The sequence below is a fragment of the Melopsittacus undulatus genome, chromosome 17 (assembly GCF_012275295.1).
Source record: "Melopsittacus undulatus isolate bMelUnd1 chromosome 17, bMelUnd1.mat.Z, whole genome shotgun sequence".
Taxonomy (NCBI): domain Eukaryota; kingdom Metazoa; phylum Chordata; class Aves; order Psittaciformes; family Psittaculidae; genus Melopsittacus; species Melopsittacus undulatus.
The window spans coordinates 2,380,726-2,395,091 of record NC_047543.1 but is presented as its reverse complement, the minus strand read 5'-3'; the positions used below and the strand labels follow the sequence as shown (position 1 = coordinate 2,395,091).

Genomic DNA, 14,366 nt, shown 5'->3' with positions numbered 1-14,366 from the left:
ATGCGTCCCAGCTGCCTCCAGGGCTGCAGGGCAGGGAAGTGCATCGCTCCTTGATGTGCTTTGAGAGCTGGTTTCGTATTCAGAGGTGTTGTGAGCACTTGTCCTCCCTGAGCATCCCCAGGCACGTGGCACTGGGGGGTTCTGCAGCCCTCACTGCGTGGGCAGTTAGAAGAGATTTTCCTGCCTTTCCCATGGTGCTAGGTTGTGTTCCACACTGAGGAGGCCTTTGGGGCATTGATGGGAGGAGTGATAGAGCCCTAATGCCAGAGAAGATGTATCACCCCAGAGTGAGGGATGAGTCCCAGACAGGGGGGGATGTTTTCTGCAACCCTTTCCTTCCCTCCATCTCATGTTCTGGAGGGCACTTGCCACGTCCTCAGGAAGAGAAGCCTTTAGGTATTCTGCTGACATGTGCATTGTGGGGAAGAGCTGGGCTTCTTCCTTGCAAAGGGTGTTGCCAATAGTTGCAGTTCACTGCCCCAGTCTTGCATTCCAAGAGCTTGTATGAGGCTCCTTGAATACTTGGGGCTTGTCTTCTGCCCCATTGGCATGATTCTACCTTGGATAGCCTTGGGCTTCTCATCCCGAGACATGAAAGGAGCTGCATGGCAGTTTTACCACATCAAGAATGAGGAAATGAAATGGCAGCAATAATTGGAAACAAACCCTAACCTGTGCCATCAGGTGGGTGTTTTACTTTGGAGGTGAGTCTGCTGGAAAATTACTGCCTGTGTGCAGTGACTGTGGGCCTGGGGCAATGCAGGAGCAGTATAAAAGCAGGAGCTTCTCCTCACTCTCTCATCCACTGCTCTTGCCTCCATCTCCTTGAGAACAAGGTGAGTCTGAAGCCCCTTCTGTGTCTGCTTTTCCTCCTCCTCCTCCTTTGATTTTTCTCAGCACTTAACTGCCCCTTTGACCCAAGAGGGGCTTTGCTCATCCTGCCATGGAGAATGGAGAGGAAGATTTGCCATGGCTGGTTCTTGGTTGAGGAGACTTCTGAGCTCTGGGGTTGGTGGGGATCTCCCTGGGCTTCTGCAGTCTTGGCAGGGATCTTCTGAGGGAAAGGAGAAGTGCCTCCCTGCAGTCTCCACCTCTTGTCTACAGAGAAAGCCTTTCATCATTCCTGGTGTGGTGAAAGCTGCTCCTGACCCATGTCCGTGCTCTGCTTCCCACTGCTCTATTTCCCAGGTGAAGCTCTACCATCCAGACATGTCCTGCTTCAGTCCATGCATGCCCTGCCAGCCCTGCGGCCCAACCCCGCTGGCCAACAGCTGCAACGAGCCCTGTGTCAGGCAGTGCCAGAGCTCCACTGTCGTCATTGAGCCCTCCCCCGTGGTGGTGACACTGCCCGGCCCCATCCTCAGCTCCTTCCCTCAGAACACTGCTGTGGGCTCCTCCACCTCCGCTGCCGTTGGCAGCATCCTCAGCTCCGAGGGAGTGCCCATCAACTCCGGGGGCTTTAGCCTCTCTGGCTTGGGCCTCTCCGGCTTGGGCGGCCGCTTCTGTGGCAGGAGTTGTCTTCCCTGCTAAAGCTGCTGGTGATGGCCCTGGGGCAGAGCCCAGGGACCCAGAAGATGGCCTCACATGGGGAAGGAGTCTTTGCTTGTTGCTTCCAGAGCAGCCGATCAACTCCATCACCTCTTGAACAAGGACTGGGCTAGGCTGGTCTCTCGCACAGCACAGCCCACACCTGCCTCTGCTATTGTCTGCAGTGGGGCCTCCATTCCCATTTTTCTCTTTTGACTCATTAAATTTTTTCTGCATCCCAGCCTGTGCCTTTGCCTCATCCTTTTTACTGGAGGTACTCCCCAAAATGCCATGTGTCTCATGTGTGGTTCTGGGATGGGGTTTTGGAGATACTTGTGCTCTGAGAGGTAACACAGGCTTGCTTCTGATATTTTTTAGTTACACATTGGGTGATCCTCTGCTTTCTAAACTTCTTTTCCTATCTTAATCTGGGCAGAATGACCAGGTGCTGTTCAGTGAATATTGCTACTCCAATAATGACTTTTGGTCTCCCACTAAAGCTTTCCCTTCTCCGTGATCAGCAAAATCTGTACCCTCAGCCTATCTTGGCCAGCCATCTTCATCGACCTTCACACATTCCTAGCTCCTCACTACCTCTCTTCCTGCCCTGAGTCTCTTCCTGCCTCCCACTCTCCAGAAACATTCCCAGGAAGCCTTGGGCACAACAGGGAATGAGCAGGGCAAATGGGATATTTTCTGCCTGTGGGCCTGTGTGGCAGTCTATGAGAGGAAGGGGAAAAACCAGAAAACCCAAGGGGTGCAAAGGCAACACCCAGCACCTTGCACCAGCAGAGGATGCCCAGGCATGCTGCAAAGAATGGCCTCTTTGGAAAGACTGCCTACAATTGTATTGCTGATCATGATGTTATACAGCATGGCATAGTCCTTTCATCTGTTCAGGTCAGGTCTCCTGGCAGTGTCCCATCCAGCTACTTGCACACCACTTCTATCCACCATGTGCCAATATCCAAAGCTTAGGCTTGTTATCTGCAATGTTTTAACCACACATTTGAAGCTCAGCACTAAAATGATCAAAATACAACCTCTGTCATTAGGTAAGATATTTTTCTTTGGATGTGAGTCTGTCTGAGAATTACTGCCTGCTGCAAGTGAAATTGCTCTGAGGGCACTTTGGCTGCAAAGAGTTATTGTGAACAGCTCAAGGTCCAAGTGGAAACAAGTGACAAGAGGTTTGCTTCAGGGATCCCTACTGAGAGCAATACTGTTTCATCTCTTCACCAGTGACAGAGGTAGTGGGGTTGAGTGCACCCTTAGAGAGCTGCTCCAGGACACCAAGCTGAGGGGCAACTGACACACATGAGGAAGGGATGGTGTTCAGAGGAACCCTGACAAGCTTGAGGAATGATCTTATGTGAAACTCAGGATATTCAACAAGACCAAGGGCAAGGCACCACACCTGCACTTGGGCAACATTAATACAGACTGGAAGATGAAAGCTTGAGGACTAGGGGACACTGAAGATTGATAAACAAGACAGAAGCTGGCAGTGTGTGCTGGCAGCTCAGAAAGCCAAGCGTGTCCTGGGCTGCATCAAAAGAAGCATGGCCAGCACACTGGGGGAGTGATTCTCTGCTTCTAGTCCTCACTCATTAGAGGAACATTGAGGCCGGCCAGTGTCCCCAGTAGAAACAAGACATAGACCTGTTAGAGTAGGTCCAGAGAAGAGCTACAAAATTTATCAGATACCTGCAACTCCTTCAGATGACGGAAGGCTGAAGGAGATGGGTGTTTTCATAGTGGAGAAGTCCATGCAGAGATGTTATTGCAGCCTTTCAACATATAGAGGGAACTTAGAAAGAAGTCCAAAGTAGAATTTCAACTGTCCTAACAGGACAAGAAGCAACACTTTTAAACTGAAATAGGGGTCATGAAGGTTGGACATAAGGAAGAAATTTATTAGGATGTGGATGATGAGACACTGGAAAAGGTTGCCTGGAGAATAATGGGGTGCTCCATTACTGAAGTGTTGAACATCAGGTTTGACAGAACTTTGAGTAACATGATGCAGTGACAGATGTACCTGCCCATGGTAAGGAGTTTGATGTCAATGATCTTTAAAGGTCTCTTCCAACCAAAATCATTCTATGATTCTATAATTATATGGCTCTACAATAAGGTCCCCCCCGAAACATTTTTCTCTTTGAGAAAGCTGTGATAAGGAAGAGTTTCCCCTGGCCTTGCCTGGAAAGCAAGTGCTGTGTCTTGTCAGTACCACATTCCCCCCAGAATACTTACATAAAAATGTTGAAGTTACTGAGGAATACGAAATGTGTGTGCAGCCAAGTGGATTGAAGGTTCTGACCAATGTGGGATAATTGTATCCCAGCCATAAAAGGCAGACTTTCTTAAGAAAGTAGTGGGTCCTTGATGGATGACTGAACATAATCACTGACAGCCTGTTCTGACAGTGACTGCAAAACCATCCTCAACAAAACCCTCCCAGGATCAGCCCTGAGCAACATCTCCTGTTTGGCCATCTTGGGAGAGAATCTCCAAGAGAAAGGATGAGACAAAAGCACAAGCTGGAATGCAGCAGAACTTTAATGAATCAAAAAAGAGAAAAGAGGTCGACTGGAGTGCAGATCTCAGTGCACACCAGCAGCTTTAGCAGGGAAGACAACTCCTGCCACAGTTGCGGCCACCCAAGCCAGAAAGGCCCAGGCTGGAGAGGCCAAAGCCCCCGGAGTTGATGGGCACTCCCTCGGAGCTGAGGATGCTGCCAACGGCAGCGGAGGTGGAGGAGCCCACGGCGGTGTTCTGAGGGAAGGAGCTGAGGATGGGACCAGGCAGGGTCACCACCACGGGGGAAGGCTCAATGACGACAGTGGAGCTCTGGCACTGCCTGACACAGGGCTCATTGCAGCTGTTGGCCAGCGGGGTTGGGCCGCAGGGCTGGCAGGGCATGCATGGACTGAAGCAGGACATGTCTGGATGGTAGAGCTTCACCTGGAGATAGAGCAGGGATATGTTTCAGGAGCAGCCTTTCACCCCGTCAGGAAGGATGAAAGGATGAAAGGCATGCTCTGTAGACAAGAGATGGAGACTGTGCAGAGAGGCACATGGGCTTCTCCTTTCCCTCAGAAGATCCCTGCCAAGACTGCAGAAGCCCAGGGAGATCCCCACCAACCCCAGAGCTCAGAAGTCTCCTCAGCCAAAGTCTATCAATGGCACATCTTCCACCCCATTCCCTCTCCCATGACAAGATGGTCCAAGCCCCTCATGGGTCAAAGAGGCAGTTAACTGCTGAGAAATCTCCAAGGAGGAGTAGAAGGAGAAGGGGTTAGAGAAAGGACTTCTGACTCACCTTGTTCTCAAGTAGATGGAGGCAAGAGCAGTGGATGAGAGAGTGAGGAGAAGTTCCTGCTTTTATACTGCTCCTGCACTGCCCCAGGCCCACAGTCACTGCACACAGGCAGTAATTTTCCAGCAGACTCACCTCTAAACCAAAACACCCACCTGATGGCACAGGTTAGGAGTTGATTTTCATAAATGCTGCCATTTCAAATCCTCATTCCTGATATGATGGACTTGCCATGCAGCTCCTTTCATGTCCTGGGGTAATAAGCCCAAGGGTATCCAAGGTAGAATCATGCCAATGAGGCAGAAGAAAAGCCCCAAGTATTTGAGGAATCCCCAAAAGACACGTGTGATGTTGGCTTGGGGCAGTGAAGTGTCACTGTTGGCAAATACCTTTGTAGGACGAAGCCCAGCTCTTCCCCACAATGCACATGTCAGCAGAATATCTAAAGGCTTCTCTTCCTTTCTCTTCATTGCTCCCCAGAACATGACATGGAGAGAAGGAAAGGGTTGCAGAAAACATCTCCCCCTGTCTGGGACTCATCCCTCACTCTGGGGCATTACATCTTCTGCCACTAGGGCTCTATCACTCCTCCTATCCAAAGGCTTCCTCAGTGTGGAACACAACCCAGCACCATAGGGAAGGCAAGAAAATCTCTTTCAACTGCCCACGCAGTGAGGGCTGCAGAACCCCCCAGTGCCACGTGCCTGGGGATGCTCAGGGAGGACAAGTGCTCACAACACCTCTGAATACGAAACCAGTTCTCAAAGCACATCAAGGAGCGATGCACTTCCCTGCCCTGCAGCCCTGGAGGCAGCTGGGACGCATCCCAGGAGGGCAGGGGAATGCCTTCCGTAGGCAAGATTCCTGGGATGGACTCTCCCTACCTGTGGCGACTCACATTCAAATTCTAGCCTGGCGTGTGTCAGCCCTTGGTGTGAGGACAAGCCAGGAGTGCAGCCCATGTCCATGCAGGGCTCAATTCCCCTGCGGCCAGGGCAGCTCCATCCCTGCCCTCTGAAAATGAGCTCTGAGCACAGGGCATCACCCAAGTCCACAACTCCAGGATGACCTCATGGCCATTGCCCTCAGCAGGACTTTCCTGCTGCTGCTCCCATAGCTCAATGGCTGCAGGAGCTTTGGAAACTTGTCGGGTCCTAGTGTCTCTGGCTGCTCAGGGAGCAAGGGCTCACCCAATCTGCAGGGTGGCGTGTCAGGGTGTGAAAAATAGGACATTGTCCTGTGTCCCAACACACTACACTGTAATGAGGAAGAACCCAAATCCATGGGGATGCCCTTGTGAATTGTCTTCTGCCTGTGCTGATGTGTTTCTGCACAGGAAATTCATGGGCTTCTCATCCTGGTACTTGAAAGCATCTTCCATGGCCTGGTGGGTGTGTCAGAAATGAGGACATGCATTGTTGATGGAAACCAAACCCCAACCGGTGCCATCAGGTGGGTGTTTTGCTTTGGAGGTGAGTCTGCTGGAAAATTACTGCCCATGTGCAGTGACTGTGGGCCTGGGGCTGTGCAGGAGCAGTATAAAAGTGGGAACTTCTCTACACTCTCTCATCCACTGCTCTCACCTCCATCTCCTTGTGAACAAGGTGAGTCTGAAGCTCTTTCTCCTCCTTCTCCTCCACTGACATTTCTGAGGACATACCTGGCCTTTGTCTTGTGCTGGGCCTTGGAGCTTCTTGCTATGGTAGAGGGAGGAGGGCAGATGGTGTGACATGGAGATGGGAACTTGTCTATGACATGGACAGAGCTTGGAGCTTGGATGAGATCAGGTGTACCCTGAGCTACGGGGTTGGTGGGAACCTTCCTGGGCTCAGTCAATCTTGGCAGGGATCTTCTGAGGGAAAGGAGAAGCCCATGTGCCTCCGTGCACAGCCTCCACCTCTTGTCTACAGAGCAAGATTTTCATCCTTGCTCAAGGAGGGAGAGGTTGCTCTTAACCCATGTCCCTGCTCTGCTTGTCCCTGCCCTGTCTCCAGGTGAAGCTCTACCATCCAGACATGTCCTGCTTCAGTCCATGCATGCCCTGCCAGCCCTGCGGCCCGACCCCGCTGGCCAACAGCTGCAATGAGCCCTGTGTCAGGCAGTGCCAGGACTCTGTCGTCGCCATCCAGCCCTCTGCTGTGGTGGTGACCCTGCCCGGCCCCATCCTCACCTCCTTCCCTCAGAACACCGCCGTGGGCTCCTCCACCTCCGCTGCCGTTGGCAGCATCCTCAGCTCCGAGGGAGTGCCCATCAACTCCGGGGGCTTTGGCCTCTCCAGCTTGGGCCTCTCCGGCTTGGGCAGCCGCTTCTGTGGCAGGAGGTGCCCCCCCTGCTAAAGCTCCTGGTGATGGCCCTGGGGAAGGGACCAGGGACCAGAAGATGGCACCGCACTGGGGGTCACAGACTCCTTTCTGCCTTGATGCTCCCTACACTGTGACCTTTACTCTCATTCACCTCGCTCCCCTTTTTTGACTCATTAAATATCTGTAGCAGCCCAGTCCGTGCCTTTGTCTTGTCCTTTCCCCTGCAGATGATCTCCCAAGATATCCACAAAGAGAGATGTTGCTCAAAGGGTTCTGGGACAGGGTGCTGGCTATTATTGTGCAGTTATTGTCAACATGGGTTTGCACTGAGTTTACTCAGTCATGAATTCTGTGACTCTCTTGTTTCTAAGCTTCTCTGTGTATGTGGGGTATAGCAGGATTCAATGACTGAATGACTCGGTCACTACCATCAGTTTGGTGCATACACCTCTTCCTTTTCCTTCAAGCAGCTCAGCGTTGTGAAGAAGGGAGTCAGGAGGAGGAAAGATGAATGTGTTATTGGCAAGGTAGCATCAACACATTCACAAGAAAGAAGAGAAAAACCTGCCCTTTCACAGCACTGAGATTTTGAGTTGCAGGGTGAGGAGAACACCAGGCAGGCAATCAAAGCATAACAACTGTAAAAGAACGTACTGCCCCAGTGTCCTTGGGAAACCACTGTCTCCACAGCTGGGCTCCACAGGTCTTGTGGTCTCTGATCTGGTGCACAGATGCTTGTGCCAATCTGCTGTTTCCTTCCACAGATTATTCAGGAGATTTCCTGCACACTGCCTTTCTCCTTGGCCAAGGAGTCAAATCCCTCCTCATTGCCAGCCCTATCGCTGCCAGTGGGCAGAGGCACAAATGCCATTCTGGGGCAATGGGATCACAGCATACTCGAGTTAGAAAGTACCTCCAGAGGTCATAGGGCCCAGCCCCTTGCTCCAGAGTCAAATCAGCCATGAGCATCCAAGGGCTGTTACTGCGCTACCTCCCCAGGCAACCTTTTCCACTCCTTGACTCTCCTCCTGGTGAAAACCATTTGCCACCAATCGAGTCCAAACCCCTCATCTCTCAATGTGACCCTAATGTCTCCAGTTCTCCAACCACACACTGTCACAGTGAGGACTTTAAGCCTGGATCTGTCCTCTGGTGGACCTCAGCACGGCTACCACTGAGCTGCTCTTAGGTCTCCCACCAAAGCCTTCTCTCCACAATCAGCAAGCCTCATGCCCTCAGCCACTCCTCTCCAAACACGTGCTCCAGCTCCTTACCATCTTGGACACCCTCTGCTGAACTCACTGCATTTGGTCAAGGTCTTTCTCCCATTAGATCGGTCTTGTGTTCGAGCAGTGTTCTAGAGCCCAACTGGTGAATGCTGAGCAGAGTGGCATGACTCCTTTTTATATTGGCCATGATGCCGATGACAGTCCATTTTGTTCCGAAACGGTTTTGATGGTGTTACCATAAAAACTGGCCCTGCCTAAGGCTGCTGCTTGTCAGGGTGGAAGCATGTGTGGAGAGCTAGGGCTGGTTGCGGCCATGCAGGCATCTGGGTGGCCATGTAGGATCTCACCCAGTTCTCTCCTGCAGCAGTCCAGCTGCTCCCCTTCGTCAGCCACAAGCCTCTGGTCACTGCACTGGTGTGCAGAGCTCCTGGGCACACCCTTGAGACACTCAGCCTGCACGAGCTGCCTTTTACTGACCTGCTCCCACTCTCCAGAAACATCTCCAGGAAACCCTGGGCACAGGCAGTGAAAGAACAGGGCAAGGAGGATGTTGTCTGCCTGTGTGCATGTGTGACAGTCCATGAGGGGAAGGGGAAAAAAGAGAAGTCCAAGTGGTGCAAAGGCAATACCCAGCACCTCACACTAGCAGAGGATGCCCAGCCCTGCTCCAAAGAACAGACACTTTGGAAAGGCTGCCCTCAGTCTTTCAGTTCACAACCACTGTGTTAGCAACCACTACACGTTCATCCCCAAAACTCCGTCCCAGAATCACACAGAGAAACAGCTCTGTCCTTGGGCACCTTGGGAGAGCATCTGTAGGGGAAAGGATGACAGAAAGGCATGGGTTGGGATGCAGCAGAACTTTAATGAGTCAAAACAGGAAAACAAGGACACTGTGAGTGGAGATCCTGGTGCAGGGAGCACTCAAGGCAGAAAGGAGTCGGCATCCCCAGTGCGGTGCCATCTTCTGGGTCCCTGGGCCCTTCCCCAGGGCCATCAGCAGCAGCTTTAGCAGGGGGGACACCTCCTGCCACAGAAGCTGCTGCCCAAGCCAGAGAGGCCCAAGCCGGAGAGGCTAAAGCCCCCGGAGTTGATGGGCACTCCCTCGGAGCTGAGGATGCTGCCAACGGCAGCGGAGGTGGAGGAGCCCACGGCGGTGTTCTGAGGGAAGGAGCTGAGGATGGGGCCGGGCAGGGTCACCACAACGGCAGAGGGCTGGATGGCGACGATGGAGTCCTGGCACTGCCTGACACAGGGCTCATTGCAGCTGTTGGCCAGCGGGGTTGGGCCGCAGGGCTGGCAGGGCATGCATGGACTGAAGCAGGACATGTCTGGATGGTAGAGCTTCACCTGGAGACAGGGCAGGGGCAAGAAGAGCACGGACATGGGTCAGGAGCATCCCCTCACACCATCATTATAGAGACAAGCCACAGGATAAGCAGAAGAGCTGGAGGCCTTGTACAGACACCCATGGACTTCCTCCCGTCAGCCCAAAAGACCCTGACAAGAGCAACCAAGCCCAGAGATTCCTTCCAAGCCCATAGCTCAGGAAACACATAACCAAGTCCCATCCTATCTCAATGACACAGTTGCTGCCCCCTTCCCTTTCCCATATCAAGCAGTTCCAAGACCAGGTGGGGGTCACAGGGGCAGTTATGAGCTGAGATACTCTGGAGGAATACAATAAGGAGAAGGAGATATGGCTTCATACTCACCTTGTTCTCAAGGAGATGGAGGCGAGAGCAGTGGATGAGAGAGTGAGAAGTTCCTGCTTTTATACGCCTGCTGCACTGCCCCAGGCCCATGGTCACTGCACACAGACATTAATTTTCCAGCAGACTCACCTCCAAAGCAAAACATACACCTCATGGCACAGATTGGGTTTGTTTTCCACCAATGCTGCCATTTAATTTCCTCATTTCTCACATGCCTCCTTTGCGATGTGCTCTGCTTTCATGTGCTGCCATGACATTCCAAGGGATACGGCAAGGAACACCGTTTTTGGTATGATGAAGTGCCCTCAAGTGGTGGAGTGTGGAGGTTCCGTGCAGGAAGGGGATGCTGGCTTAGGACAGTGAAATGCAGTTTAGTACTCCCTTTGCAAGAAGAGGTTTCAGCTGTCTTCCTGTTGATGCCCTTTGCTTTGGGGAGAGCATCTGCCAAGTTTGCTGAGTGCAGGTTTAGGAAACCTGAATGCGAGGTTTCCGAACCCAAACCTCACTTGGCATTGAACCAGAAACGAGGTCTTCTTTCAGGCAGCTCAGCAGCAAAAGGGAGCCTTGGGAGAAGGCTGAATGGAGCAGATCCACTGGGGACAGGGGATATAGGAAAGGTGAAAGTAATCCGAGGATCCTTGTCCTTGGTCTTTAGTGGACAGATTAAAGTGGACAGGGATAAGCAAATGTTAATCCTATCTAACCAAGGGTTTTGATGCTGTAACAGTCACTGCAGACCAACTGATGATATACAAGCTGTGGAAGAGGGCAGTGCAGGGCATCGAAATCTGGCACGTCTGCTGCTCTCCAAGGGTTGTGATGAGTGGCACAAAGCCCTTTCTGGTTGCCACGGACTCCTGGTGCCCTGCAGGGGCCCAGACTGGGACCAATAGTGTTTAACCCTTAATGCAAAGTCCTGTACACTCCACAGAGATAAAGAAAGGGTTGCAGAAAACATCTCCCCCTGTCTGGGACTCATCCCTCACTCTGGGGCATTACATCTTCTGCCATTAGGGCTCTATCACTCCTCCTATCCAAAGGCCTCCTCAGTGTGGAACACAACCCAGCACCATGGGGAAGGCAGGAAAATCTCTTCCAACTGCCCACGCAATGAGGGCTGCAGAACCCCCCAGTGCCACGTGCCTGGGGATGCTCAGGGAGGACAAGTGCTCACAACACCTCTGAATACGAAACCAGCTCTCAAAGCACATCAAAGAGCAATGCACTTCCCTGCCCTGCAGCCCTGGAGGCAGCTGGGACGCATCCCAGGAGGGCAGGGGAATGCCTTCCGTAGGCAAGATTCCTGGGATGGACTCTCCCTACCTGTGGCGACTCACATTCAAATTCTAGCCTGGCGTGTGTCAGCCTTTGGTGTGAGGACAAGCCAGGAGTGCAGCCCATGTCCATGCAGGGCTCAATTCCCCTGCGGCCAGGGCAGCTCCATCCATAACCCAGGAAATTCAGCTCCAAGTGGCCATTGCCTTGAGCATGTCCTTGCCACAGCTTGGGGGACTCACAGGACGTCAGCATCTTCTGGTAGGGTGTCTCCTGCTAGACAGGGTCCCAAGAGAGCAGCCAAAATCCATGGTGGTGTGAGGAATGTGGGAGGAATGAGACACTGTCCCAGGCACAAACACACCCCTACAGCAGTGAGAAGGGAGCCAACTGCACACCATTTGGTGAGGAATCAGGCGGTTTTGGTGGCCATGGCTCTTGGTGGGAGCATTCCCTTCCTGTAGAGTTGTACACAACCTCACCAGACTTCCCCACATCCATGTTCTCCATCTGCATAGAAGCCACCAGCACTCGGGGGCATATCTTCTGCCTCTGCTGACATGTTGCTGTCCCGGAATGCTTTGTCCTCTCATTATAGCACTTGAAAGGATCCCCCATGGCCTGGTGGTCATGTCAGAAATGAGGAAACTAAATGGCAGAAACCAAACCCCAGCTGGTGCCATCAGGTGGTTGTTTTGCTTTGGAGGTGAGTCTGCTGGAAAATTACTGCCTGTGTGCAGTGACTGTGGGCCTGGGGCTGTGCAGGAGCAGTATAAAAGCAGGAACTTCTCCTCACTCTCTCATCCACTGCTCTCACCTCCATCTCCTTGAGAACAAGGTGAGTGTGAAGCTCTTGTCTTCTTGCTTATTTCTTCCTTCTCTCCCTCATCTGGGTTATCTCAGTGCATACCTGCCTCTTTGTCCTATGGCATCTTGAGGCTGCTTTCCATCTGAGAGGGAAGGGTGAAGAATGTGCAGCATGAACAGATGTTGGAGCTTGGGTTAGTTGTCTCCTGGGCTGTGGGGCTGGGGATCTCCCTGAGCTTGGATGCTTTTGGTGGACCTCTTTTGGGCTAAGGGAAAGGGTCTGTCACGTTTTGTGCTTCAGGCTGCTCCTAACCCATGTCCGTGCTCTACTTGCCCCTGCCCTGTCTCCAGGTGAAGCTCTACCATCCAGACATGTCCTGCTTCAGTCCATGCATGCCCTGCCAGCCCTGCGGCCCAACCCCGCTGGCCAACAGCTGCAATGAGCCCTGTGTCAGGCAGTGCCAGGACTCCATCGTCGCCATCCAGCCCTCTGCCGTGGTGGTGACCCTGCCCGGCCCCATCCTCAGCTCCTTCCCTCAGAACACCGCCGTGGGCTCCTCCACCTCCGCTGCCGTTGGCAGCATCCTCAGCTCTGAGGGAGTGCCCATCAACTCCGGGGGCTTTGGCCTCTCCAGCTTGGGCCTCTCCAGCTTGGGCGGCCGCTTCTGTGGCAGGAGGTGCCCCCCCTGCTAAAGCTGCTGGTGATGGCCCTGGGGAAGGGCCCAGGGACCAGAAGATGGCACCGCACTGGGGACTGCTTCCAGAGCGGATGAGCAACCCCAGCACTACTTGAATGCTCCATGCTGCTTTTCACCTCTGCCAATCTCTCCTGTCCCTCCTCTCTCCTTGTTCTCTTGTGCTTACTTGGGCTGGGAGCCTCACAAAGGCAGCCTAGGGAGGACCTGCTGGCCCTGCTCCCTCTGTTGGGAGCAGATGGACACCTTGTGGTATCCACCACAGCCATGAGGTACAGACTCCTTTCTGCCCCTGATGCTCCCTGCACTGGGCCTTCCTTTGTAACTGTTCTGTTTTCCTCATTTGACTCATTAAAGTTCTGCTACATCCCAGGCTGTAACTCTGTGTCATCCTTTCTGCTGCAGATGCTCTGCCAAGATGCCAAGGGAGAGCAAAGTGCACAGAGAGCACCCCTGTGCTTCTTTAATGCAGCAGGATAACTTGGTCTCCGCACCTTCCTATGATATGAAATACTTTGCATCTTGTGGGTTGGGTGGCCATTTCCCATGGAGGCTGCATGCCAAGATCCTTTTTGTTCTGTATAAGTGCTCTATCTGGCAAGAAATCCTCCTTTACGTGTTGTAGGAAAAAGTCCTTTGCAGAGATCAAAAAGCTTTTGACTCAGGACTGGAAGGCCCTTTACCAGTTTCAGCCCTTTGAACGCTGCAGTGAGACCAAGTTAAACTAGCCCTGCTTAGCCTACAGTGAGTGTGGTCCTGTTCTGGAGAGGGGAAATCTCCATTAGTGGATAGCTCAACCGAGTGAAACACCATCAGGCAGATGCAGGATATGGTCCATGAGGAGATTCCTACCACAAGAAGATGCATCCCTGCAGACTTCCTTTCTAGCCCGGGTGCTCAGGATGCCCTCAGCATCCAAGCATCACTCGGTAACCAGCCAGATCCCCATTGGGTGAATCCTCCACACCTGCAGATGTGGTCAAACGCAGCCTCTTCCGCCGGTCCCGTGTTCCGGGGCTGCAGATGCTCAGAGCCCGCACCAGTGAGCGGCGGCCGGGATCGGGTCTCTGCCGGTATCGGGTCTCTGCCGGTATCCGCCGCGTCCCTGGCTCTGTGTGGGCACCGCAGCGGAGCTGGACCTCGGCCTCGCCGCCTGCTCCTTCCCGGTGCCCTGAAGCTGCTGCACCCAGAGCGGCGGCTTCGCGCAGAGCCCGAACCGAGATGCGGGAGCGGGCTGGGGTTCGGGGGCTGCGGCACCATCGGTCCCGGCCTCCCGCAGGATGCGGCTGTGAAGCCGCCGCAGTTCGGAGCCGGCAACGAGCCCCACGCTCTCGGAGAGCCCCGGCCGGTGCCCGTGTCCAGCCCCGCAGGGCTCGGCACCACCCCGGCAGCCGCGTCCGAAAACACCGGGCTCATCCCGGTACCGCAGCACCCACCGGGGCCGGCCCCGCTCCCGGACCCCGTTCTGCGGAGCCGGAGCCCCAAAGCGGTTT

At 53.5% G+C, this 14,366-nt stretch overlaps 4 protein-coding genes across 7 annotated transcripts; 3 read left to right on the top strand and 1 right to left on the bottom strand.

The window, feature by feature from the left end:
- The first annotated feature begins 260 nt into the window (after positions 1 to 260).
- Positions 261 to 1,768, top strand: LOC117435861 (feather beta keratin-like). The gene is made up of 3 exons (XM_034070298.1): positions 261 to 287; positions 705 to 836; positions 1,189 to 1,768. The coding sequence occupies exons 1-3, from the start codon at positions 261 to 263 to the stop codon at positions 1,528 to 1,530; spliced, it is 501 nt and encodes a 166-aa protein (XP_033926189.1). The 3' UTR covers positions 1,531 to 1,768.
- A 2,303-nt stretch (positions 1,769 to 4,071) lies between these two features.
- On the bottom strand, positions 4,072 to 10,244 carry LOC101881458 (feather beta keratin-like). Of its 3 annotated transcripts, none has more exons than XM_034070055.1 (2): positions 10,097 to 10,201; positions 4,072 to 4,494 (listed from the first exon to the last, which is right to left on the bottom strand). In XM_034070055.1, exons 1-2 carry the CDS (start codon positions 10,184 to 10,186, stop codon positions 4,153 to 4,155), a joined length of 432 nt encoding a protein of 143 aa, XP_033925946.1. In that variant the 5' UTR covers positions 10,187 to 10,201; the 3' UTR covers positions 4,072 to 4,152. The 3 variants fall into 3 exon arrangements, with proteins under 3 accessions (XP_033925946.1, XP_033925947.1, XP_033925945.1); XM_034070056.1 differs by lacking the exon at positions 10,097 to 10,201 and adding an exon at positions 4,853 to 4,908; XM_034070054.1 differs by lacking the exon at positions 4,072 to 4,494 and adding an exon at positions 9,227 to 9,731 and having other exon boundaries at positions 10,097 to 10,244.
- LOC117435840 (feather keratin 1-like) lies at positions 6,386 to 7,346 on the top strand. Its single transcript, XM_034070060.1, has 2 exons — positions 6,386 to 6,453; positions 6,844 to 7,346. Exon 2 carries the CDS (start codon positions 6,865 to 6,867, stop codon positions 7,183 to 7,185), a length of 321 nt encoding a protein of 106 aa, XP_033925951.1. The 5' UTR covers positions 6,386 to 6,453; positions 6,844 to 6,864; the 3' UTR covers positions 7,186 to 7,346.
- Positions 6,793 to 13,253, top strand: LOC101867625 (feather keratin 1-like). 2 transcript variants are annotated; one of them, XM_034070046.1, is made up of 2 exons: positions 6,793 to 6,809; positions 12,496 to 13,253. In XM_034070046.1, coding segments are annotated over exons 1-2 (378 nt in total). In that variant the 5' UTR covers positions 6,793 to 6,807; the 3' UTR covers positions 12,872 to 13,253. The 2 variants fall into 2 exon arrangements, with proteins under 2 accessions (XP_033925937.1, XP_005144803.2); XM_005144746.3 differs by lacking the exon at positions 6,793 to 6,809 and adding an exon at positions 12,009 to 12,209 and having other exon boundaries at positions 12,530 to 13,253.
- The last annotated feature ends 1,113 nt before the right edge of the window (positions 13,254 to 14,366 follow it).

Bases quoted from the DNA above. Each gene is read 5' to 3' on its own strand.
- LOC117435861 (XM_034070298.1), top strand. From the start codon at position 261: ATGCCAGAGAAGATGTATCACCCCAGA. The intron at 288-704 runs GTGAGGGATGAG...TTTACTTTGGAG, and splicing joins AGAAGATGTATCACCCCAGA to GTGAGTCTGCTGGAAAATTA. The intron at 837-1,188 runs GTGAGTCTGAAG...TCTATTTCCCAG, and splicing joins TCCATCTCCTTGAGAACAAG to GTGAAGCTCTACCATCCAGA.
- LOC117435840 (XM_034070060.1), top strand. From the start codon at position 6,865: ATGTCCTGCTTCAGTCCATGCATGCCCTGCCAGCCCTGCGGCCCGACC.
- LOC101881458 (XM_034070054.1), bottom strand. From the start codon at position 10,186: ATGGGCCTGGGGCAGTGCAGCAGGCGTATAAAAGCAGGAACTTCTCAC. The intron at 9,732-10,096 runs GTGAGTATGAAG...CCCTGTCTCCAG, and splicing joins TCCATCTCCTTGAGAACAAG to GTGAAGCTCTACCATCCAGA.
- LOC101867625 (XM_005144746.3), top strand. From the start codon at position 12,024: ATGGCAGAAACCAAACCCCAGCTGGTGCCATCAGGTGGTTGTTTTGCT. The intron at 12,210-12,529 runs GTGAGTGTGAAG...CCCTGTCTCCAG, and splicing joins TCCATCTCCTTGAGAACAAG to GTGAAGCTCTACCATCCAGA.